The sequence below is a fragment of the Lytechinus variegatus genome, chromosome 7, assembly GCF_018143015.1.
Source record: "Lytechinus variegatus isolate NC3 chromosome 7, Lvar_3.0, whole genome shotgun sequence".
In the NCBI taxonomy this organism is placed as follows: domain Eukaryota; kingdom Metazoa; phylum Echinodermata; class Echinoidea; order Temnopleuroida; family Toxopneustidae; genus Lytechinus; species Lytechinus variegatus.
Window position 1 is genome coordinate 13,330,274 of NC_054746.1, and position 27,484 is coordinate 13,357,757.

The 27,484-nt window shown below is 35.2% G+C and overlaps 2 protein-coding genes across 3 annotated transcripts in view; both read right to left on the reverse strand.

Moving 5' to 3' along the window:
* Nucleotides 1-2,899: 2,899 nt before the first annotated feature.
* Nucleotides 2,900-8,168, reverse strand: LOC121418479. Of its 2 annotated transcripts, none has more exons than XM_041612384.1 (3): nucleotides 8,032-8,168; nucleotides 4,267-4,550; nucleotides 2,900-3,454 (listed from the first exon to the last, which is right to left on the reverse strand). In XM_041612384.1, exons 2-3 carry the CDS (start codon nucleotides 4,514-4,516, stop codon nucleotides 3,303-3,305), a joined length of 402 nt encoding a protein of 133 aa, XP_041468318.1. In that variant the 5' UTR covers nucleotides 4,517-4,550; nucleotides 8,032-8,168; the 3' UTR covers nucleotides 2,900-3,302. The 2 variants fall into 2 exon arrangements, with proteins under 2 accessions (XP_041468318.1, XP_041468319.1); XM_041612385.1 differs by having other exon boundaries at nucleotides 8,060-8,165.
* A 7,283-nt stretch (nucleotides 8,169-15,451) lies between these two features.
* The window catches only part of LOC121418480 (fibrillin-1-like), a 94,612-nt gene continuing 82,579 nt past the window's right edge, over nucleotides 15,452-27,484 (reverse strand). The window contains exons 29-35 of the mRNA XM_041612386.1: nucleotides 24,863-24,997; nucleotides 23,893-24,018; nucleotides 21,638-21,826; nucleotides 21,094-21,225; nucleotides 20,113-20,319; nucleotides 18,776-18,856; nucleotides 15,452-18,207 (exon numbers count right to left, since the gene is read on the reverse strand). Coding sequence (XP_041468320.1) covers nucleotides 18,185-18,207; nucleotides 18,776-18,856; nucleotides 20,113-20,319; nucleotides 21,094-21,225; nucleotides 21,638-21,826; nucleotides 23,893-24,018; nucleotides 24,863-24,997 — 893 coding nt within the window. The 3' untranslated portion in view covers nucleotides 15,452-18,184. The remainder of the gene's footprint in view (nucleotides 18,208-18,775; nucleotides 18,857-20,112; nucleotides 20,320-21,093; nucleotides 21,226-21,637; nucleotides 21,827-23,892; nucleotides 24,019-24,862; nucleotides 24,998-27,484) is intronic.

Consider the following 27,484-nt stretch of genomic DNA (forward strand, 5'->3'; position numbering starts at 1 on the left):
ATTGATCCAAGATGACCTTTGACCATGATCATGTGACCAAAGATATGTGCAAAACAATAATTTATACTTGATTACCCTTATGTCTGTGTTTCATGAACTACATGTGTAGATCCATACACTTTCTAAGTTATGATGCAAGTTCAACAAATACCCCCAACACGACCAAAGTTCATTGAACCTAAATGACCTTTGATTTTGGTCATGTGACCAGAAACAAGCACAAGATATTCAGGGATACATGGTCACTCTAATGTCCCAAGTTTCATGAACTAGATCTATAAACTTTAAAGTTATGATAATTCCACCTATACTCCACCCCCACATTATCAAAGTTTGTTTACCCTAAATGACCTTTGACCTAGATCATGTGATATGAAACTTGCACAAGATGTTCAGGGATACTTAATTGCTCTTACTTCTAAGTTTCATGAACTAGATCCATAAAATGTCAAAGTTATGATGACAATTCCTCAAATACCCCCAACATGGTCAAAGTTCGTTGACCCTAAGTGACCTTTGACCTTGGTCATGTGACCTGAAACTCAGGCAAGATCTTTGGTTATACACTATAACCCTTATGTCCAAGTTTCATGAACTAGGTCCATATACTTTAGAAGTTATGACGACATTTCAAAAACTTAACCTTGGTTAAGATTTCGATGATTCCCCCAACATGGTCTAAGTTCATTGACCCTAAATAACCTTTGACCTTGGTCATGTGACCTGAAATTCAGGTAGGATGTTCAGTAATACTTGATTACCCTTATTTCCAAGTTTCATGAACTAGGTCCATATACTTTCTAAGTTATGATGACATTTCAAAACTTTAATCTTGGTTAAGATTTCAATGTTGACGACGCCGCCGTCGGAAAAGCGGCGCCTATAGTCTCGGTCTGCTATGCAGGCAAGACAAAAATGCCCCGCCTCCCTTGCCATATTATTTCATTCATCTCCCCCACATGTTTCTGATGCAGTTTCCCCCGTATATTCAAAATGACAGCGCATTCCCCAGTTTTGTTGCTGTTTCAATTGTTTGGGGGCGCAGTACTGGCAGGATGATCAATCATTAAAAAAAATAATGTCTTTAAAGGGAAAATTCACCCTGACAAAAAAATTAATTGTAAAAATAGCAGAAAAAGTAAAAGTATATTGCCAAAGGTTTGAGGAAAATCCATCAAAAGAAAAAAAAAGTTATTACAATTTTAATTATTTGATGTGTGACGTCATATGCGAGCAGCTTCCCTCCATGTCGTATCATTAAATCAATGAAATGTCATTTTTCCCAGAAAATTGAAAATGGTTTTTACTGTACCTTCAGTATACATCATTTCACACCTGTTCCTAAAAAGAAAACAAAAATAAGTCATCACGAACCATTAAAAATTGAAATTTATGTATTTTAAATTACATATATTATGGGGCAGCTGCTTGACTGTGATGTCACAAATCCAAAACTTATAAAATTCTAATAACTTTCTTAATCTTTAATGGATTTACCCTGAACTTTAAACAATATTTTTAATGATTTTCTCTGCTTTTTTTTACAACAAACTTTTCTTCAGGGTGAACTTCCCCTTTAATTATTTTCAGCCTGAAGTATGAGGTTCCTCCTCATTATGATAAATTACCTTCAGAAAAAAGTAATAACAGAATTGTCATTATCATTATCATCATCATCATCATAATCATTATCCTCATCGAGAAGTCAGTATTTTCCTCTGAAACAAATGATTACATCACTTCTCACCTTGATATGTTCTTCATCCATTTTCCCTGTTTTGACCATAACATGTATCTTCATTTTATATATTTTCTCTCATATTTTTTGTTGGGGGGGGGATCCATCTCCCATTCCTCATATACATTTACTAGTACTTCATATCAACATAAGAATATTTCTGCATGAAGAGTTCCAAGCTGTAATGACAGAACTAGCCATATATGACAAAAATTTTGCATAAGTTTGGCAAAGCACAAATATGAAAATGTTTGCCTACAAAAAGTGCTTCACCCAAAATTCAAATTTGCAAAACGTTGATAAAGAATAACCTCAATTTAAGTCCAAAATACAAAACTAATGTATGTTTTTTTTTCCATCACTCTGAAGATATAAAAACCCAATGAGAACAATAGAAATAAAAATAAAATGATGTTGTTTGCTGTACATGTATGGGTGTAATTGGCAGAAGGGCACATTAACTATTTCCAATCCATTAATCAGTCCCTAAATATCAACACTTCCATATGATTGATGTAAAACTTACATGAATGACTGTACACCAACAATATGGACTGATAATGAGGGCATCACATTTCATATCCCCTTGTCATCATCATTGCACTAGGAAACATGCATAACCCTGTCAGAAATACACAGGAAACTTTTGTCACTAGTCTCCTGCATCGATTGGTGCAAATTCTACAAAAATCGCAGAGATAAAACAAATACAGTTTAACCTATAGGTGTAAGTGGCCATCAGCCTAAAGTGATGCAGCTTGTGTGTATGAGAACAAGCCTATAGCAGCCATCTGTCTATACTGGCCACTTTTGGTAATATCCTTGGGTGGTCACTGACAAGTTTCACTGTACATGCAATCAATATAATGTCTGTCATCAATTTCAAATAGCAGACAAATATTATCTATAATATTGTCTAGATATTCACTTGTGCATAGAACTTTTTGCTATTAAGGTACAATGGGTGGCAAGATGATAGGATTGAATGTTAATAATGACCCTTTGCCTACAGGTACATGTACTGCTCCCTGTCTGTACACCTCAATATCAGCAATTAACAGAGGTGTCATCATCGACAGGCAAATTTCCACGGATGTATTCAATTACAATGTAAGTATCATAATAGAAGGAGGCACAGATTAATCAAATGAATCAGATCAGTCTTTGGCTTGAATATTTAATTAGAACACATAGCAGGTCCAGTGTACATGATTATAACAATATAACTTCAAGGATCTTGTGCTTTTCTGTAAAAATTGTTCAAGGATCATTCTTAAAAAAAAAAAAAAAAAAAAAAACAGTGGCACATCCTTGTACACCAAATGAATGTCAGGATCCCTGTATCCCCCCCCCCCCCGTAATGTGACTCAAGATGACATTGAAAAGAATAATCTGACGAGACATCAACATTATGGCTGCTCCTGGCATGAAGAAATACTTGCCTATTCTGCACAGCCAATAATATCCTTCTCATGATGACTTCAGGGTTGAGCTATCAGTGTAACAAATAAAGACTCGTGATCCTTTTCAAACATATTAGTGTCTCTGGAAAACTTAGTTTTCATCATCTCTCCACATTGTCATTTTTGTGTTCATTGTCTGCTGGCTGTACAAGGTTCCGAAGAGCTTGGTCAACCAGGTCTATCCCCAACTCATTTCCACTGCTACTGAAGGGGTTGATGCGAAGAAGACGGGCAGTTCCAAGACCGACCATTACTGTAAGAGAAGAAAAAAGGAAATAATTATCTAATTTATACTTGTTTTTATATATTCTGTCAATTTTTTCCAAAATACTTTGTCTGTGTAAAAAACTTGTAATTATCAAAAGATCATACAGATAATAAAAACAATAATAAATATTGGTGAACATTTTGAATTAAGAAAACTGCATTTTGTATATTGAAGCTTAGTTTACAAAGACCAGTATTGAATACGATGGTATATATCCATTCAAAGTATTATTAACTGGTGAAAAACAGAAAACGTCTTACTGTTCAAAAACTTCTAATTCTAATAATAGCTGTTCCCTTTCCTTGACAGATTTGAACAAAGAACAAATATTTTGTTATTTATCACAAATATGTTAGTTGTAAAAACCGATTGCAATATCTTAAATTGTTTCTTAAGAGTGAAAATTTGGGCAAAAATCATCCGCAATTATTTGAACACAATATGTATCCACAATTAATGATGGATTCTTATTTAAGCAATTTTCTTGGTGAAAATACAACAGCCTTTTTGTTGTTGGCTTCTGGGATTTTTCTTTTGATAATGATATTTGTTTTCAATTATATTGCTTTATAATTCATTATTTCATTTTGGGAAAGGGTGCAAAATTACATCAAGAGACCTCACAAAAACTTATTTACCTTTTGAGCATACTGCCTTAAAAGAAATCCTGTGATACGTTAACAGATAGAGTTATTCCTCCTTAGATACCAGCAGTCATTCATTTTCATGGATGATATTCAACATTGTAAACAAACTATTAGACATGTTACATACGTGCTGTATGTCCAGATACTTACCAGCAGATACAGTTAGAGCTGGTACAGCACCCCATAATGTTCTTCCTGCCAGTTTCTGCCTTCTGATACTTGTATATCCCACGTACAATGCAGCTCCATACATGCCAAAACCTCCTACATATCTGCATTCTGGACAGTCTTCTACGGAAAATGAGGCAGCTTCTCTCCTCTGTTTTTCCCACCAACTTTTGGGTTGACCTGCATCACCTTGAGCTGGGTCATTTTCTCCAACACCACCACCTTCCGTCATTCTTTGTATGTACAGCTTTCCTTAATTTAAATCTCTAAAAAGAAGATAAAAAGTTAAGACATAAAATGAAATGCATTACTGATCGTGATAAGCATGCAGGTTTGGCAATATTTCCATGACTGGTGCTCAAAATGAAAAATTTTGTTCAATCAATATGCAAATGATTCAGATGACTAAGCCTAAGTAAGAGCAATCCATACAGGGGGGGGGGGGCAGTCAATTATATTGCTGTACAAACGCATAACAAAAAAAACATGTTTAACAGGGGGGGGGGTTTAGTTAAGGTCTGCGCATGGACTCGTTAAGGGAATAAACAAACACAAATTTTCAAGAAAAAGGGTGGTTTTGAAAGACCGATCACTGGTCAATCGCGGGATAAACACATCTAGGGTATTTTTTCCCAAAAAACTTTTTTGTAAGATTAGCCCCAACGTGTTTAGGGTAGGCATATATGTAATTTTTTTCCCCCAAGCTTCCTCCCCCCCCCCCCCCCCGGTCATAATTTGGCAACAACTTTACTTTAAGGGATGGTCCGGACTGAAAGTATTTATAGCTTTCTAAATAGAGTAGAATTCACTGAGCAAAATACCGAAAATTCATCAAAATTGGATAACAAAAAGCAAAGTTATTGAATTTCAAAATTCAGCAATATTTTGTAAAAGTCGTCATGAATATTCATCAGGTGGGCTGATGATGTCACAACTCCACTTGTTCTTTTGTATTTTATTATATGACATTAGGTTTATTCTAATTTTTTTCCTCCAAGAGCTAGAAAAATTGGATTGACACCTGATTTCATTCATTCATCTTCCAACAAAATTTATAATGCAATAATTACAATAAATTTAGTGCTTTAGATATTTATTGCTGAAACTTGTTTCATTATACACGTAGGGAGACATGTTATTCACACAAGTATGAAATAATGAAGAAATTGCGATTTTATGTAATAACATAAGAAAACAGAAAGTGGAGATGTGACATCATCAGCCCATCTAATGAATATTCATGACAGTTTTCACAAGATATTGCTGAACTTTAAACTTCAATAACTTTATTATTTGTTATCCGATTTTGATGAAATCTTCAGCATTTTGCTCAGTGAATTCTGCTCTATATGTATTATATTTTCAGCCCAGACCATCCCTTTAATTGAGGGGTTATTTTGCACACAGAGAACTCGTTTAGGGGGTGTTTGGAAATTACTTGGTTACGCATGTGTACAGCAATAATTTGACAGGCCCACCCTCTACATCCTAGCCTATACTCCCTAGAAGCCTCCAGGCTACACCCCCCCGATTATTTTTAAACTTTTATATTTTAACTAGTTAAACATTTTGAAAAACTCCCACCCAGCCCTGGCCCACTCACACTGCCATGCCAGATTACTTTAACCAGGGTCCTGTTTTTGTGTGTCCGGACAGGTTGTGTTTCCGGACGATCAATTTTAGAAAGGTATTTGGAAAAATTTACAAGCGAAGTTTCAACTTTCATCAATTTTTAGTACAAAATGTTAGGAAATATTATAACACAAAATAGAAGTCTGATTACAAGTATTGAATTCATATTTTTAGTGTAATCCAAAGACAAAAAAGAAGGCTTCAAAAAGATATGATTGAAACATATAAACACTTAAATGATCAATGTACAAAACTTAATCGAGAAGAAGAAAAATATATTGAACATACCAGAGGTCGTGCAGTAAAAAATTGTTCATACCAAGGACAAAGACCCACAAATATAGGAATTCTTTTTATGTTAGAATACGTAAGACATGGAATAGCATAATGATGTTGTCACTGCCCCATAAGGCCATGTGCACAGTTTTGAAGCTGCCCTGGAATCGATGCTGGAAAAATGAGCCAATAAAATATGACTACGAAAGCCCTGTTCCCGGAAGTGAGCCAGCCATCTTGAGGAGGAAAAACCTAGAACTGAATACTGAGGCTTAACAAGCCTACAGGACCAAAATCCAGTTAAAACCAATTACAGCAAAACCAATTGAAACCAGTTGGCCAACTGGTTTCAATAGGGAAATTGGAACAACTGGTTCCAATTGAAAACCAGTTGCCAATTGGTTCCAGTTAAAACCAGTTGGCCAACTGGAACCAGTTGGCAATTGGTTTCAATTGGTTCCAGTTGTTCCAATTTCCCTATTAAAACCAGTTGAATCCAATTGGAGGCAACTGGTTTCAATTGGTTCCAGTTGACACCAATTGGAGGCAACTGGTTTCAACTGGAACCAGTTGAAACCAATTGGTTTCCAACTGAATCCAATTGGAACTTCCAGTTGGAATGAACTTAATTAGTTACAAATTAATTAACATTTGCACTATAAATATTGCTCATGCCAACACAGAAGCAGTGTTATATGTCTGTTAATACCAATGTAAAGGGCATTGATAAAACACAGACTTTCATATGTATACATGTATATGGAAGATCTTCAAATATATGTATTTTTATTTGATGTAATTCGGTAACAGTTAGTGGTGTACTAATTATCTTTTAATCTGTTCTAATTATAATCTTTAACATTTATGAACATGGTTTTCACTGCTAAGTATTCTAAAAACTTATCTGAAAAAAGTGTGGTACTTCAAATTGAAAAAAATTCAATAGATACAACGTAAATTAGGATAAATCTGATAAAACATTAATAAGTGCACACTGGCAAAAAATATGCAAATTAACTGGTTTCAATTGGATCCAGTTGGGTTACTGGAAAATTTCCAATTGCAAACCAATTGGAAATCATTTCCAGTTACCCAACTGGATCCAGTTAGGATTTCCAGTTACCCAACTGGTTCCAATTAGAGTTCATTTCCAGTTACCCATCTTTCCAGTTAGAAGTCATCCCCAGTTGCCCAACTGGTTCCAGTTAGAAATCATTTCCAGTTACCCAACTGGTTCCAGTTAGGATTTCCAGTTGACCAACTGGTTCCAGTTAGGATTTCCAGTTACCCAACTGGTTCCAGTTAGAATTCATTTCCAGTTAGAAGTCATCTCCAGTTGCTCAACTGGTTCCAGTTAGGATTTCCCGTTACCCAACTGGTTCCAGTTAGGATTTCCAGTTGCCCAACTGGTTCCAGTTAGGATTTCCAGTTGCCTAACTGGTTTCAATTGGTTTCAACTGGAAATTGCTTAATTCCAGTTAAAACCAATTGAAACCAGTTGAAACCAATTGAAACCAGTTGGATTTCCAACTGGTTTCAATTGGATTTTGGTCCTGGGTGCCTACATTCAGAAACTTCCCTAGGTAAGATAAAGTGTCCGGATACCCGACCCCCCCCCCCCCCCCATCCTATTCCTACTGCATGCCATCCACATCTGGGGAGCATTTCATGAAAGGACTTGTCGGACGTTTTATCCGACAAGTCCCATTTTATCCGACAGTTACTATAGTAACAGTGCCTCTTAGCCAATCAGAATCAAGGAAAGATGTCAGATCTGACTTGTCAGACAAAAATGTTGATGAAACGTTCCCCTGACTAAAAAGAAAAAAAAAATCTTACACAGGTAGTACGGTACCGGTACACGTACACAGGGTCAATCTCAGCTCACTGCCCTCCTGATCGAATATGGACAGAGCTTCATGAAATTTAGACTCAGATTCTAGATCCACTTCCAACTCCACAAGCATTCACAGACACAAGTCTGTATGTAGCTGTGTGCACGAAAAAAAATTAGAAGTTACGGTGCGTGGAAGTTGTCGATCACTTTCGAAATGTTAACGCAATCGATCGGGGAAAAGCTTAAAAATTGCCGATTACTTTAGTCACGATTGAACATAAGCCCTGATCAAATGATTTTGGATTTTCATCATTAAACTAACGGTCCAAAGGTAAACTTACCCACGAGAAGTGTTTTAAATAATTGATATTTTAAGAGTTATTTTGATCGTGTGATGTCACAGCGTGAGAATGATTTGTTTTATCGTTAGTACAGCGAGTAAATTTCACGCAATTTTACAATTCAGTCCCATACCTTTATTTCAATGTGGGCTTTGGGGAACACAAGGCGGATCGGATATTTCTGTGCCCGCTGCGCTCACTGGCCCACTCAAGGATTCATTACATGCCGCATCGATCGTACAGAAAAATCAAGCCATGTGTTGTGGACACCATACAGAAGATATGCAACAACCACAAACCTTACACCCGAGATATTTATTTAAAAATCTGACTCATAATGATGGGAAATTATTGAATTTCTGGCAATAGATGTGACAAGTGGCAACACTATTAAAGCTAGTATGGTAGTGGATCGTATTACCGAACACTTTCCATGAATTTGATCATATCAAACACATTATTCCAATAAAATTCACCAAACTTTCACTATAAATACACAAATACCTAAAAAATATAAATATGCAGAAATTTTGCCGAAATTGTTTTTCATTTTTACGACATCAGCTTCCAATCGGACCCCTCTTCGCAAGTGAAATATTTTGGTCACTTGAAAAGGTATCGTATTACCGAACGTGTGTTTTCTATGGGAAAGTTGGGAAAACAACAAAGTCACTGATGAGCTATTTTGACCATATTTTATTGTTTTAAGGATATAAAGACTTCGAAATTGTGTTTTTGACAATTTTTCATCATTTTCTATTAAGTTCCCTTTGGAAGGAAGTTGCAAAGGTTTGAGCGTATTTGATTATTTTCTGACGCATATGATGCGCGCGTTCGGTAATACAAGGCCGGTCGGTAATACAATCACTCACTATACTAGTGACTGTGTTAACTTCAATCTGAAAATGACCAGCCAAGGTTTTTTACAAGAAAATCATAAATTTCTCCCAATTTTTTATGGGATTTTGGGCACAATTACAAGCTAAATATAAAAATATAATATTGAACATGTCATTATCCATTTATCGACTGAATTTTTTTGTTGAGGAAATTCACATTTAATGTTAAAGTTGAAATTTAGGTGTGCAGACCCCGGGGGGGGGGGGGGGGGGGGGCACTCGACCCAAAAATGGTGGGGGTGTGCCGCTGGCGAAACAAAAAATGGGGGCCTCGGAGCGGGCTTATTGTAAAAAGGAGGGTCCTCGGAACGGGCTTCGGAACTACAAATGTTTGTGAAAACGGGGGTCCTTGGAACGGATCGCCAGCGTGTGAGTTTGTATGCATCCCTATGGAACAATCATGTGTGCATGATGCAGCTACATGTAGCGCGGCCCCGCCAGGTGCGCTCGCGGAGAGCTGAGGCGATGGTAGGATAGCGCTCTGCGGCCGCTTTTCACCAAAATTGCAGCTTGGAACGGCGTAACGAGAAATATGCGAAGCTTTGGAGCGGATTTCTTCTTTTTTCTCGATAAGAAGAAAATGCTATGCCTTGGAGCGGCTTTCTTTGTTCTTCTTTCTCAATAAGACAAAAATGCTATGCCTTGGAACGGAAATTTGAGTGTAAAAATGGGGGTCTTCTCCGCGGCACATACCCACTACGCATTATACACTGAGTGCCCCCCCCCCCCCCCCGGGTGCAGACATGTAGCTAACTGTTGGGCCCTCATCATAGCCCTACATTTTTTTGGTTTGAATTCATTTTTATATATTTTTTTTTTAATGTCTATTTTTCTTCATTTTAATTCTAGATCTGCAACTTAAATGCTGCACCCCATTACCCCATATAGGGAGATGCACTTTGTGTAGCCTTGATCAAAATGAATTTCTTCAAGTATGCATTGCTGCTTATGTATGCTCTATCTCTGGAGGTTTGCGGATGCTTCTCAATGGAATTGGAGAGCTACTTTTATCTTCTGCAGTCCTTTGTCGATGACATCGGTCCTGGGAACTACAGCTACTTCAAGCTGTCTAGACAGGGCAATGTGAGAATATTTGTGGAAACCCTGTTAGGAGATGCGGATATTTATGTGTCACAGGCCAACTCCAAACCCAGTTTTGAAGATTATGATTTCAAATCTGTTACCTGCGGTGAAGACTATGTGGATATTCCTGAGAGCTTCAAGCGGCCCACTGCCATAGCGATTTATGGACACCCTAGGTATCCAGAAACCAGGTTCAGATGTTCTGTCTATTTGGATACCCGGGATGCTGCACAGAATGATGCTAATTTTCCAGAGCCTCATCGATTTGATACTCCTGAAGAAGATGAACATCCGGGATGGCTCTTTCTCCTCAAAATTCTGGAGTTTGTACTAGATATAGCACTTTAGCAATGGGAAAACACATTCTTGCTCTAAATTACTTTGTAAAAATCACTAATGAGTAACATGTTAACAAGATACTACAATGATATAAAAAGTTAGTATTTTTCACATGTTAGTTATCCGGGTCCAGGGTGTTATTGATGAGGGGTTTCTTTACAAAAGATATTTTTAATTTTTTTTTTTTTTTCAGAAATTCTAACTTTATAAGGGGTATCCTTTGTCTGACGTCTGATAAATTTCATGTTATAACCTGCCTTTGGTTACATACAAAATAAGTATGTACATGTTAGTAACTGGAATAAGTATGTACCGTACAGTAGTAACTAGAATGATCAAAATATTAAATTGTAATGATTTACATGATGTTGTGTGTAATACAATTTACATGTATGGTAACCTTTTATTATGATTCAATTGATCAAGGTATTGATATGTAAACAAGTGCCTTTAACAAATATCACCCATCCAGATTAAATCGTTTATCTGCTACATGTACATTGATTTTGGTAAACAATAATTTTTATGGAAGGACTGGATTCCTTGCACATAATGATGGTCATCCATTTTTTTTTTAAGTGATGGTGAACATTGTCAATGCATGTCAAGTCGAGTAGGTGATGAGAGGATATTTTCTTGAACTACAATTTAACTCAAACTACATGTTAGCTTCATGCTCATTTAGTTCTAAGCATTTTACATTGATGACATTCCTTGTTGATATTGTATGTTCTTTCAAATTTGTAGCTTCTCACTGAGATGCACAATCAGTGAAATGAAGGAAAATTATTGAATAGTTCAGACGTGAAACAATGCATGACCTAGTTGTTTTGTTAAAAGGTAACTTGATTGCTTATTCTAATGTACATGCTATGAAATCTATGATAGTATTGTATTTCACCCTTAATAAATTTACATATAGTGGCAGGAGAGTTCATTTTCATGTACATGTATGTACAATGACCTTGCCATTGTAGGTTGTATTGAGAACCAATAATTTGTATTCATAAACCATGTTCATTGTATTTTTCATCATAGAATGTTCAGAGATGCCAGAGAGTAGGAGCTCTGACTGGATTGGGTTGGATTTATTTAAACTGCATTTTGTTTAATTCAATTTTGGGATTTTTTCTCACTTATTTCATATTTACATATTGTAAAACAATAGGCCTACATGTACATGTAATAGTACTGGAATTTGTTTTATCAAATTCAACTGAATTTTAGTGGGGTTTTTTTCTATTTAGATGGTCAAAATGAATGTGTTTTTAAATCCTCACAGATTCAAAGAACAAGATGAAAAACATGATTCAAGATTTAAGTTCAATAGAGCATCAAGTGCATGTACAATGAAAAATCTGTTTAAACTGTATGCAATCCTCAATTTTTAAAATTCTTGTTTTTTGTTTGCATCCCCCACACCCCAATTTTGGGGTGTGGAAGAGCCGTGTTGTGCAGTGGTTCTTACTCTCGTCTTGTAAACAAAGGGTCGTGTGTTTGAATCCCACCGCGGTCTAGTGTCCTTTGGCAAGGCGTTAATCCACACTTTGCCAGTCTCGACTCAGGTGCTAAATGGATACCAAGTAGGATGCAAAAGATATTGTATGTTTGAATTCGCCAGTGTCATAATGAGGCTGTGATGAATGCAAGGAATGCTCCCCAGGGAGTGGAAATTGTGCACTTTTCATGCAGGATTGAAATGAATCTAATGACCAGGGTAATAATATGCTGTAAAGCGCTTTTAGCCATTCTGGGAAAGCGCTATATAAAAATAGCTATTATTATTAATTTTGACAGTAGGCCTTGATTTACAAACATGTATAGAGGAAGAGCTATTCTGTCATTAAGAGACAGATTTAAAAAAAATCATTTTTAAATGAAAATTAGAAATTATATCTATATTTGCCTCATGACTAGTTGCAAGTTTGAGCTGGATAGTTATGAAGTTTTGAAAAAAATATCTGCTGTAGAAACTTGAAACATACAAAATAAAAAAAGATCCATGCCATCTGCAAATTGTTGATTTACAAATATGTTTTATTAAAGTGTAGTCTGCATTCATTTCACTGTTTTATAACAAAATCAAGATTGTAAGGGGAAAAAATACATTGTAATAAATGATTTACTAAACCCGTTTTAGCAGTAGCAAGCTATTAGTGTGCACTTTTTGACAGAAACGTCTATGTGATCAATTCATAATATAATCTGCATGGTTGTCTATGCATTCCATATGGATACCTGTACATTAATTTTATGTACAAACTTGAACACTACAATCTCAAATCCTCATATGTATTGAATTACCACTATTTGCTTAGAAGTTATGATGCTTCATTCTCACTAAAGTAACATTTTCTGCCATTTTAATAAAGGTTATTTCAATATTTTCAATTTACCAATAACATGTTTCTTCTGAGAATTTATTTTCATATTTTTGCAGTAGTAATCAATCATTTTGTCATTTGTTATTAATAGTTGCACAGCTGAGTTAGACTATTTAACAAATGAGCACAAACTTTGCTAATACACATAATAAACTTCAGCACAAAAGTGAAAATATTACTTTGTTTGAAGATTGGAATGGACTACATGTGGCATTGAACAAAACAAAACATACAGGTAATGTGTTATAGTTCATCATTCTTAGAATTTCAATTCATTGTTATTTTGTCATTGTTTTGTTATACAGTGATCATAAGGTTGGTTTTGCTCCATTTTGTGAAAGTTTTTGTAGAAATCAATCCTTTTACGTTGAAACCACATATACCGTTTAAGGATTGTGTCAATCAGAAAGAGAAGATGCAGATTCCTTTTCATGTGTTTAGTGTGCATTTGTAACTGCCATTAAATATTGTTTTTTGCTGTTCATGTTTATTTTTGTCAAGAAGGTGTTGATTCATCAATGATTGTTGCCATGAATCATTTGATCTGTAACACCTTGCCAAATTAAATTATTTTTTATATCAAATGACTGGTGAATGAATTTAACGTGGTGTAATATGTGTTTTTTATGTTCTATATGTGTTCAATAACATTTAGCGAGTGACTCTGCTTAACGTTAAATAGGGGAGATTGGGGTTACTTGGAACATTTTTCAACGAAAATGGCTGTAAGTGTAAAGTCCAAATAGATTTTATTTAAGAAACAAAATATCAGCTTAAAGCATATATTTAACTAAGGGCTACAATTGTACCCATTAAATATGTTTAACTCTATGATGGTTACTGAAAAAAATCCCTCCTGAACAAGACCATGTCAAATTTTCCAACTTACCCCATATACGGGGTAAGTTGGAACACTACTTGGTTTTAGCTTATTTGCTTAATTTTCAAGTTCAAAATATTAATGGTGTGTATTCTGAAATTTGTTGTACTTAATGTTTTCTGACGTTTACAAGCTTACAGCACAAAAAAGGGACTTTACCATGGCATTTTAATAACCTTATTTTGTAGCTTGGTACATGTACAAGTGTCTTATTCCCCCGACCTGGCCAACTTGATCTAAAAACTTTTCTGAGATAATAAAACATTTCTGAAAGAAGAAAAATATTACTCAGAAGGTGAAAAAAAGAAACATTCCTATCTTCACCAGGCTTGTTGCACATGTGTTGTCTGTAAATATGGTGGATGGCTGATGCTAATAGACCAGTTAGTAGTTACTTCACGGACAATTTTGGTCAAATGACCTTACATTTCTTTCATTATGATAGGCAGATTTCAAAGCAAGATATTACGTAAGCTTGCCTTACATAGCAGGATGAAGAAATTGAATAGACCAGGTGACTAGAATAGCACACTAATTAACACTATGAAATTGTTGCATTCCTACTTTGAATGCATGTCATAGCATGTTGCACAATGTACAAACGGTGAAATACCAGTAATTAATGGACGCATTGTTGCTTTTTGTGGATGTAAATGAAAACCACAATTCAAAAGAATATATGAATAATCAAGACATAAAAGTTGGTGCTTATCTCATTAGATTTTGATTCACCATGTCACTTTAGTACAAATGACCTTCTTCTGATCATACATAGAATTTTTTGATCATGCGCAGAAAGGAACCACGAACTGGCTTATAGCAATAAATTGAGGGCCCCTATTGCATAAATTTATTTATAGGTGATAAAGAAACCGAAAGAAAATTACAATTTTTCAACTTACCCCGCATTCCAACTAACCCCAATCTCCCCTATCTTAGGACCACAGAAATCTTTTTTTTTAAATGACCCCCAACCAAAAAAATGTATCAGATTTGAGTATTTTGTCTAATTTTTTGTTCATGTTCAAAGATATAGGACTGATATACATGAAGCCCTTAAAGTGTCCAAAGAGTGGCCTCTGGCCACAAGAAATTTGAGGATTTTTGCTTGTGATGTGGTCTGTATGCACTTTTAGCAGCTTTCTTTCATTTGCTATGGGGTCTAAGCAAAAAAATCTGCCTATTAAAGAGGCACTTGGGGTTGGAGTCTCTTCAGTAATGTTGAATATTTGGTCAATATACTCTTTTTTTATATACATTTTTAGATGTTATGTTGTTGATTACCAATCCCACTCTTTTTAGTATTCATGGCATAGCATCATCAGTGCCAGTCATGGTAATCATCATCAAATCATCACCACACCACCATGTAATGATAGAAGGGCAGAGGAACATATCAATTTCATCATTTTACAAAGATTACACAACGTCTCAGGTCTAAACATGCACCCTAATCAACTACTTCTCGATGAAAACATACAACACAACAATCCAAGTCTCTTGCACAGCCATTTATTTATACCTCACAAAACAAGTACATTTACAGAGTATTCACAATATTCAAAGACTCTACTTCATAACTGTTTAATGCTTTGGCAAGAAAGAAATAGATTTAGCAAAACATACAGGTTAAAAAAGAATACATTAGATTGCAAAGCAGGTTTTAATCCATTTACGACAAGGTCATGTTGAAAGGCTACTCATGTAGACTTTGTACATTAAGTTGATGCAATATTCCTGGACCCCATCTAATAAAGATTTGTGATTGATCCAATCAATCTTAAATATGGAAGGTTATCTATACTTAATTCTTCATCAAAGATGTGTGTACACTGTCACAATGATTGGTTAAACTCTTACACAACTTTGCTTGCCATATTCATAGAACTCTTTGAGGAAATATGTGCATTCCAGACGATGTTTCACTGGCTAACCCATAGTTCAGAATAAACTGGATCAATCAAAACTCTTAGTAAGATGGGTCATGATAGGGACAATGTTTTTTTTTCTTTTTCAAATAACTGATAGGAAAAAGAGCTCACTACCTTAGTGTTGGTTTAGATTATATTGATATATATATTTTTAAGAGAAAAAAGCTCTGATAAAGGGAACAAGAGTGTTGCTAAGGTGAGCACATAATACGCCCGTCTGTAACGTGGAAAATGGAGTTATTGGTCAAGCAAGAAAAGTGGAAGGTGGCGACTTCAACTTTCACCTTCTGACCTCAAAATCAATAGAACTGCTAGGATCTATGCTGCTATTATCATACACACCAAATTATATGAGCCTGGGTTAAGTCAAACAGAAGTTATCGTGTTTACAAGGACTTAAGAAGGGTAAGATGAAAGCATGTCACTGTAACCTTAACCTTTTTACCTCAAAATCAATAGGCTTCCTGGGATCCATGCTATTACACACCAAATTTAATAAGTGAGCCTAGATTTAGTTTAATTAAAGTTATCGTGTGTACAAGGAAAAGTTAACGGATGGACACGTGGACGGAGACCGAGCGTGATACCATAATATGTCCCGTCTAGGACGGGCGTATGAAAAAAATTAACACAAATTCATCGGTATATGTCCATTGGAAACATTAAAAAAAATGAAGTGAATAGAACAATGAACATTTTTAAAGCTTCTTTGTAATTGAATTTCAATATGCTTCTGGACAACCCTTTCGATCACATAAAAATATGATTATAATATACATTTCTTACAATCATGTTAAAATAAGTTTTTAATCACATACACAATAGAGTACAGAATTTGAAATAAGTTCATTCACAGATATTGTCACAATAAACTTAAGTCTGGATACTTCTTATATCCTAGTCCATTATCTTGTATTACATAGTCCAATTTATGGTCATTTGATAAAAATGAAATGCTACGAACACGTGAAGTCTTTCTTTGAACTGGTACAATAAATAGAATTCTTTCACTTATTCTTTACCAACACAGTCTAAAATAGATAGTTGTTACAAAATAATATCACAAATCATGTACAAAGAATATACCATTCAGTTTCTTAAAAATAACAAATACATTACACTAGACATTAAAATGACTATTTAACAATATTTTACAAGAAAAATAAATATGCTAAAATTCCTCTTCCTATAAATTAATATGACATGGTCGTAACAACCACTGATCAACATTATTTCCTTGCCTTACCAGGAAACAAGACTCTCAGTTGTCACTGTATTTGCATGTTAGAATGTGTACAAATGCTTTAATAAAGGCTGTCCCTTCATCATATCCTCCCCCTATAACTCTAACAATATAAGTTATACTAGTGACAAGCAATATGCTTCGCATTTTCTTTTTTTAAATCCATTTTATCATGAAAGAAAGAGCATCAGACAACAGAAGAAAAAAAAAATTTTCTCTTTGTATTGTCGAGATATTAGTTTTACAAAAGCAGATATCTTCATATGTAATAAGTTATGTCAAATGGAATAATAAGTACAGGTTAAAAAAATGGATGATTCACATATGGATGAAGACTTCACTTTGTATAATCAACATTATGCAATCATACGATGCCAACTTCCATATTCATCCCAAACTTTCCCCTTTCATCCAATATTTCTAAAGTTTTTTTTTTTTTCAATCATTCCATGTGCCTAGGTTTTTGCTATTTCCAGAGATATATAATGCATATACCAAGTTGGATGGTCCTTGAGAAATGCACAAACTCACAGTTCAAAAGGAATTGTGTTTCAAACATTGACACCATGCAACCAAAAATAGGGCACATAGAACGGTGCTCTGGAAAAATTGCTCTCACTTGCTTAACACTTGCTGAAGCAGTGAAATACTTCTTGTACAGCACGTGATATCACAAACATTCACAGAACGTCAAGTGCTTTTTTCGCACATGAATAATTAAATACATGTAGATGAATGAAAGTAGTGAACATGCTGATAATAGTGCAGAAGCCTTTGTGTCGGTGTATAGAATTTTGCAGTGATAGCAATGATTTGTGTTTACTGCCAATGTGAAGTGCAAGACAAGACATACATCTACACTCACACCAGAAAAAGGCAAAGTTCATAAATAGAGAAGAAAATATAAAGTTGACTAAAATGTTGAATATGTGGAAATTTTTTTGGTTAATTTAATCTTTCTAACACCAATCCATGTCGGCAGTGAGATGCACTCCAGCAAATCTGTCCTCTGTTTTTGAATGATAATTAGAATAGGATGGATCCAAGGCTAGGCACTATGAACGAGGAATGCCTGGTACTGTAGTCGCATCAATAGAATCCAAAAATGAAAAAAATAAATAGAGACACAAGGAAAATGGGTGAGAGAAAGGGAGATAAAAAAAGGAGATAAATTTATCAACACATCAATTCACTAGAATATATTGGACAAACATATAATCACCATAAATGCATAATGATAGTTATTACATCCTTCATACTATTCAACCACCAATACACTAATGTTAGAATCATAATTTGAACACTATATCAGGTTGTGCAACTGAACTTATATATAAATTTTGTACTATCAACAAAATAAGGTTGATAAATTACATATTTGTATACATAGCTACAGAATCCGAAATTTAAGTACATTTTGCACTTCCCATTTAATTGTCTTTAATTAATTAGATATCTGTATCATAGTAAATTTAAAATACATACAAAATTCTTCCCACACATGACAAGATTCATGTACTGTTGGATTCTGTTTAACATATATATTTTTCAAAGGCTATGCAAGGTCTTTTATAATAACGGGATGTAAACAGGTAAATTGCCGTCTGGAAAATTACAAGAAAAAAATGTATGAATAATATTCTTACCTGGTTGGTCGGCTTGTTGGCTAAAACTTCCATCTTGATTATTGTATAATGAAAGAGCTAAACACAGCATTCTGTATTCCTCTGCACAAATGAAAATAATGATTAATGCAAAGTAAATGATACAAAGAGGTCTACTTATCAGGTTTATGTTCAATAAGCTAATCTACTTCTCATATAGTCTACTACCATGGGGTAAACACGTTTGGTCTAATTGCTGTTTGGTGAACACTGCAATTGGTCTATGAGCCACTTAGTCTGATTTTCATTTTAAGTCTAATGCCCATCACTTAATCTAATTCTTATTTAGTCAAATGCCCAGATCGTTCAATTTCCTCTTAATCTACCATTATATTTTGCACTTTGCAAAAGAAAATTTGATAGTGGTGTATACCAAGTGGATAGCTTAACTAGAAATTGGGCCAAATGGTAAATGGGTCAAATGACAAATAGACCAAATGGTTAGTAGATGAACTGGCTGTAGACAAACTAAGATTAGATCATATGTGATGAGACCAAATAGAAAGTAGAAAGGAAGCGTTGATAGTGGAACGTTGTGGCCCAGTGGATAAGTCTTCTGACTTTGAAAAAGAGGGTCGTGGGTTCGAATCCCAGCCATGGCGTAATTTCCTTCAGCAAGAAATTTATCTACACTGTGCTGCACTCGACCCAGGTGAGGTGAATGGGTACCCGGCAGGAATAATTCCTTGAATGCATGAGCGCTGAGAGGCAGCTCAAGCTAAAGCCGGGGTAATAATAACAACACACCTCGGAATAGAATACTTCTAGATAGATGGCGCTATATAAATGACTATTATTATTATTATTATTAGATACATGTAAAGCAGGTGAAGACCAAGTGGTCATTTTTTTGCAAAATTAATTCTGTATGTAAAGCTCATTTCAGACCTGAAATACTACTACACATATAGCTTCATGGAGACTATAGTCTCTAGAAAATAACACACTTTTTTTCTAGTAATTTGTATGTTTGTCTGCAAATTATCATATTTCTACTTTAGTTAAACCTCATTACAAGGTTTCCGTAGTGAGAGATTTTATTGAGGAACATTAAAAAATTAACACAGATCTTGAAATTTGCTGTCTGGCTGCTAGTAACAGCTTGCTAAAATCAATTTAGTGTTGATTAACAGTAAAAAAAATCATAACACTAATAAAAAAGAATCTGAAAAACAAGGGCCTAATCACAAATAACTCCTATGTTGATAAATACAATATCTGAATTGATATCTTATCTATCTTTTCTATGTTAAATTTAATTTTTTCCCCTAATATCTGTTGCTGCAGTCAACTCCACCACAAAGTCCAAACACACTTACCACTATTTCTAAGCGGACATGAGTAGCACTCCTTGCCCCAGCTGAAGCCGGTGTTGCAGCAACATTGCTGATAAGTGCTCTCTTGTGAGACTACATTACTACAGATATCTTGGTTTGGCTCAGACCGTCCCCAACATGGACCTAGGGGGTCTTCTGGTCTGGCACTACCTCCTCCTCCGCCGCCTCCTGATACAGGCCCAATTATTTCTGTGAAGAAGAAAGAACAAGGAAAACTCAAAAGGCATTCAGGAGAGTATTTCATGAGATAATTTTCAGACATTTTCACTGACGACCGTTACAAGCAACTAAAATCCTTGCATCTGATTTGTTTGGGACAAATCAGTCAGTGAAAATCACTAGCCAGATGTTTTATGAGACGCTGCCCTTGGTGGGGAGAGAGGTCTTGGCTCAAAATTGAAGCTATTTAATCCTTCAAATGATCAATGCTTCATCTGATTTTAAATGAGATGCAACATCACGACTTGCTACACATTCTTGAGTAGACAACATCAAACTAATAAAGGATGAGATGCACAAAGATGGATTCATTTTCCTTACTCTTTCTTGGAGACTTTAAACCTCTGTAATCTCCATGAAAAAATCTTAAGATTTGCAAATTTTCTTTTTAAAAAGGCAATATCTGGTATAGACCAATTTGTTCTGGGACCTGTTTTTAAATGATGGCTTTTAACTTGCAGCTTTAAGTATGCATACAAAAAATGATCTATGTACTGACATAGCAACACACCTGGCTCATTGCATCATCCATTAAAAGGGGCCGTTAGTCTACTCATAAAAAAATTGAAATATGTATGGAATATCATCATATTCATCTTTGGAAGCCCAGCACCCCCCCCCCCCTTATGGCTGCCTTAATAAGTTACAGTGCTCTCACCCTTCATTGTCATGTATATAATCTCCTTCAAGAATAAAATATCAATGCGTTTGTGATTTTTTTTTCAATCCCATTTCTTGACTTACCAATACACCTTCTGCCTGTGCTGTCTAGTGTCAATCCTTCCAGGGTGCATTCACACCTGAATGAACCAGGTGGGTCATTCACACAATCTCCATACATGCATGGGTTTACATCTGCTGCACACTCATTTATATCTATGAGGGAACACAGTGGAAGAAATGGGAATCGTTTGTCATTACAAATCAATTCTAAAAACTAAATTCATCCACTAAAGAAGCACATCGACATACTGTATTGTAAATAACACTTCAGTCGCATCCCACCAAAAGTTTTTGCTTTTAGAGCCTTCTTATGTAATGGTAACTGTTCTATATTTATATTCTGTACTACAAACTTATTTTGTATGAGTTTATGATAAATCCATTAAGAAATGTGTGAACTGGAATAACATGTTTATATGAATGAACAAAAAATACCTTTAATAGATGACGGATAATTCCCAGCAATTAGGAAATGTTCAGACTGTAAACATTTTTGTAACAAAATAGGACTATAAACCTGCGCATTATGTATCTGGAATTAATCTTGAAAACCATTTTTGTTTACCTTCACATGTAACTGAATCAACAAGGTGATAGCCCTCCACACACTGACAGATGAAACCATCAGGTCTATCGACGCATACCCCATTAACACAGGGGCTAGAATTGCACTCATTTGGACCCGTATTGGGGGGAGCTGTCTGGGTGACGGCTGGCCGACCACCCGTTGCCTCTGGGGGCGGCTGTGGAATATCTGTTAAATGAACAGAAAAGTAGATTCTCAGACAGAGGATGACATAATGTAACTGAAATCTTTAATGCTTTTCAAACAAAGTTTGTCAACCCTAATTATCTTTAAATCTTGCTTTATTGTCAGACACTGATTTCTTTTTTTATTTATATACTATTAGCTATGCAACGGTCAATATAAGCTTGACCTCTGAACACCACACAGGTCATTAACATTGACGGCTTTGCAAGACACATCGCATTTAACATGAACTTTTAATTTTACCGCCACGTATACGATTGGCTATGACCTAATAGGCCCACTTTTTTCCAGCCCGATTTGGTTTCAGACTTCAGCTCTGATTACTCCAGTTGCCCGGCCAGCACAGTAAAAAGCCAGCAGTAAAAAGCCAGCTAACCCTGCTTTTTAGCAGGGCCAGATAGTATTATACTATTTACAGTGATAGCTAACTTTGGTAAAATTTAGTCAGTAATCGAAGAAGGTTGAATAAACTCAACCCTCTGGAATTGGTGGTTAAGACCCCCCCCACCTTTCCCTGGGGTTAAGGAAAAATGTTGTTGTCTGAGAAGCAAAAATTAGTAACCGATGCAAATCAGCATGTGTACTCACGACCTCAATTGTGATTTGGATGGTTGAAAACATAATAAAATAACAAATCTAACAAAAGATAATGAAAATCAATTTTACAATAGAAAATTTTTCATAAAGATACAGATTTTTCATAAAATTGAAAATTGCAGTAGACATATTTGAATATTTAAATCAATTACCAAATGCTTAGAAAAAATAAAATGACTTATTTATTTAATTATAATAAATTAATATGTCATCAAGTGTCATTTAATTGCAACAGGCATTAAAACAGGAGATAACTGAATGAAGAAATTCATACAAAAATCCTATTCAAAATACCCTCACATTTAAATAGATCACCCTGCATGGCGATAAAAAGTAAAACTACAAATATTGCAAAACATGTTGTTGGGTTTATGGTAAACATGCTGTTGCATGTATGCTAATACAATGAAGCCTTAAAAATATTTTTTTTCAGTTCAATAGATTTATTCATTTCATAACATGCAAATCAATGACCAAAAAAAATAAAATGCGGTGGAGAATTTTGAAAAAAGCCAATTAGTGACTTAACACAGAGATTCTCTTGATCTGAGATACATTAATGAACAAAGAAATGAAAACAATAATGACAGTGAAATCTGACAGGGGAACATACATACGTGTATAAATTAACGAAAGACTATTATCTTTCATTAAAAAAAAAACATTACAGGGCATTGACAGGGGGGGAGCACTTCCATTCATGAGTGGATACCATGCGCGACCACAAGATCTCAAAAAGCAGCCTAGACACGTATCTTCCATATTCTGAAAATGCACCGCTTAACAAGTAGTGGCGTGTGAAACCCTACCCTTTACAAGTATTGGAAACAAAACGATACTATTGGCAAGTATTCCCTGAATTGAACCCCTAAACAAGTACAGCGATATTTCAATGTTGTGTAACGGACGTCAGTCATCGGTTTTACCTTTACCTATAGATATCATTGGGTTTAGTAAAGCCCACCTCGCGCAAATCATACTCTTAACACACAGTGTTGACTTCTGGGGCAAAAAGTACCTCCTTTATAAAACATTTTAGTCTTGATTTTTATATTCTCACAAATTTGACCCTGAACATGTAACTTTCCTAGCGAAATAGATACCCTTTTTTCATTATTTCAGTGTTTTTGACATCCTTATTATGTTACGTACATAACGTGCCCTATCTTGAAAAAGACATTCTTTTTTACGTGTTTTTTTTATTGCACATGGTATCTACTCGTCAATGTAAGTGCCCCCCCCCCCCCGGGGGGCATTGAAAGGAAATATGTGCAATATACTGCAATTTACAATGCAAATTTACAATTGATAAATCAAATCTAACTACAGCGAATGAATTTGAACTTTTTGTTTCAAAAATACACCAAGCAATTTGAAGGCATATTTGCAAGACTTATAGACCCCCAGACAGACTTGCAACAGACTGTGGCACCTCGTAAGTTTTAGTTTACCTCTGCAGCTCTTGTCTTGGTAGTTATAAACATATCCCTCTGTACACACACATCTATAGCCTGCCAATGTGTCCTCACATAGAGCACCTTCACCGCATCTATTGGGCAGGTCACACTCACTGATAACTGCAAAAGTGAACAAAAAAAGTTTATTTACATTTGCTTGCAAAATTCACAGAAAAAATAAATGTAAGCTGCCACCGACAAGAAGTTGCTTAGGAATGTTCTCTGTAAATAGCCAAAATATTAACTGGACTTCAAAAGGTGAAATTAATCTGATCTGAAACAAACAAAAAATATTGTTCATGGAAGTTTCTATTGTATTTTACAGAAAGAAATAATCAGGATTTGTGCGTGTATTCCTTGGTTATAAAATCTGATCTGGGGTCCGTTGCAGAAAGAGCTGCGTTTAAACGCAAGTCAAAAAATCAATCGCAACTCCCAAATACGCGCCTTTGATTGGTTGAAAATCAAGTTACGCATGATTTTTAGAGTTGCGATTAGTTGCAACTCTTTCTGCAACGGGCCCCTGAACTTCACAAAACAAATTCATCACAAGTTTCAAGCTACTGAAATAATGCGATGTGATTGATTAAGATCAAAAGTGTCACTCATCATAGCATTTCTTATTTGCATTAAAAAGGTTGAAAGAACTAGGGCCTGATAAATAATCAACATCAAACTCCTTAAAATATATTAATAATAATCATAATACTACACAGCTATTGTGTAGTGCATATCACATTATGATTTTCTCTATTCACTTCCAGAGGACTTGGTTATTATTACCCCAGGCTAGACCCACAGAAATTTAAGGTGCTAAGGCATTTTACAGTGCAAATGCATTTCAAGGAATAAATTCCTACCCAATTACAACATCTGGAAATAATACCATGGCTGCATGGGCCTAAGCAATGCTCTAAAGTCTTTCTATTAAGTGATTCTCTGAAACCTTATCACATAAACAAACCTTTGCAAGCTTTGGTGGAGACATCGTAGTCGTATCCTGCAGGGCATAGGCAACGAATACTGTGACCCTCTGATGAACACGTCGCGTTTCCGCATATTCCCGGGTTTCTATTGCACACACTCATACTTGCAGAAGCTGTTAAAGAAGAGATGATGTGAAAAGTTAGTGGATCCAGATAGACTTTGTATTAGTTTGTATGTTAAATTATGGTTAATTAACCCTATCTAGGTCGGGGGGGGGGGGCCTCCGAGGCCCCCCCCCTCCTCAATGAGTCATGCGATATTTTCGCCGCGCAAATTTTTTTGACCGCGCTGCTCGCTAACTTTTTACTTTCAAGTTTTGCGCAACTTTTGGGACCAATTTTGTGTCAGCCCGGTACACAATTCCAAAATACGCAACATTATGTAATTACATGTCAGACCAAAAATTGTTAAAAAACCTGATTTCATGTACAAAGTCAATGTAAATTATGTTTTGAACCAAAAATCATAAATGTATGATTTTTAGTTTTGCTGGTCTAAATGTATGTATTTTATGCTGTTTATGATCTTAGAAGAGTCCCCCAACAAATTTCATTGAAAAAAACAATGAAAAAAAAGGGTAAAAAAAAACAGAGAAATACATAAGAAATTGCAAAAAACAATGTAATACATAAGAAATCGATCTGATCACAATTGTTTTCATGTAAACACCACAAAGAATTTCTATGCCAAAAGTTAGAACATTTAGAGCTTTATTTAAGGAGAGGAAAAAGCATGATTTCGCATACTAATTATGCATAAATTAGCATACTTACTTAATAACGATTCGCATGAAATAAATTACTATACCATTTTGTAGATTATATCCAAGTCAACCTGCGTGCCGATTTTTGGTGCGATCGCGCGGTCGACAGCCGAGATCTCAAGGGTAGGCCTGGGAGGCCCTCCCCCCGGCCATATGAACTCTCGAAATACCCCTGCCTTGATAGGGTTAATCTATTTTTCATCATTTTTTAAAATCCTTTTTATTACTAATTCAAATGATCATCATATTGCAATAATAAGAATGTTAACTTCAAACTCTTTTGTAAAAAGACAATTTTTCAATTTTGCCTGAGCCATTCAACTCCGATGCAATATCGATTTCCCTTTCAGGTGCTTTTAGCTATCATCCCTATGCCTTTTCTTTGATAAATATTTTTAATCAATCAAATCCATCAAATAGCATGATGAATATTTATGTATTATCCTCATTGTTGTTTTGTTTTAAGTGTATTGTTGTTTGTTATCAAGAGCCTAATTGCAGATAAACTTTTTTGAATGCACGCTCAAGCAAGGAGCCACCAGTTCAATAGATCCCAAAATCAATAACCAACATGCGTACCATAGTCTATGGCCAGTTTTATGCACGTATCACGGTGTCACATACACAATGCCCAGATACAAAGTTTAGGAAAATAAAAGGCTAAATTAAGACCCAAGCAGATATCAACATAAAGTAGATCTGGTCCTATTCCTCTTTCCGCCATGGGCCTAACGTTCTATCTATTTTGGTTATTTGGTCGAAGTTAGTTTATGTCTACATATCAAGTGTTGTATAAAACAAATATTCAATGTTTTATCATTTGTTTTACCATTCAAACATTACATTCATTACAAAGTTCACTGAGCAGTCTATTCAACTAGCACGCTCATGTAAAATTCAGCATGATTGCACTGATAAACGTTTGAATATTTGCATAATAATACATAGAGGCATGACATAATAATAATGAATAGAAAAAGGGAAAGAAAATGCACATGAACTATATGTTTTTTTTCCATAGTATGTAACAAAATATTTTGGCATTGAGAACAAAAATAAGCTTCTTGCATGAATCAGGCTTTGCACAAGTTTTACAACATGATGAAGATGATTCATGTTTCAGGGATCCCAGCAATCAAAAACAAAATATTATAAAAAATGGAAAGAAATTCTACATACAGGCCCGTATTCTGAAGTCAGGTTTAACTTAGACCATGGTCTAACTCTGTGCTAGAATTATGGGAAGCCAAAAGTGTCAAAAATTTTTATTCAGTTGTATGTTTCTTATGTTTACTGCGCTCTTTCCTGATTCATCGATGGTGAAGACAATCATCTATTTATACTTTCTAGACAATTATGAATGATTTGAGAGCCAAATGAGCTGAAATATGATATCTCTACCATGAGTGATTTATGTAACAATTGTCTATCCATACTTAAATCACAATTTTAAACCCGAGTTTAAGTTAAACCCGACTTCGAATACGGGCCACAGTGTATCTGATGCAGATGGACATGACTTTTGTTCTGAGATTTTGGCATGCTGGCTTTCCATGTTAGCTGAGATCCCTGTAAAGAGGCTGTCACGCATGGGTCCATTTCATAAAATTTGTTATAATAACAAATTTACAATCACAGTTAAAAGCTACTGAAATCCTTTAATCTGATTGGTTGATAGTAAATTTGTTATAGAAATAGTGCATTTGCTTATTATGACACGTCTTTATGAAACAGGACCCTGGATATTTTAGCCAGCGTATGGCAAGCTATATATGGCAAGCCAATTTCTCATGTCATTTTATTTTTTAATATCAAGAATTGCATTATGTTATTAAG

Excerpts from the sequence above, each read along its gene's own strand:
- LOC121418479 (XM_041612384.1), bottom strand. The coding sequence starts at position 4,516 with ATGACGGAAGGTGGTGGTGTTGGAGAAAATGACCCAGCTCAAGGTGAT. Across the intron at positions 3,455-4,266 it reads AGCTCTAACTGTATCTGCTG|TAATGGTCGGTCTTGGAACT; the intron begins GTAAGTATCTGG and ends CTTCTCTTACAG.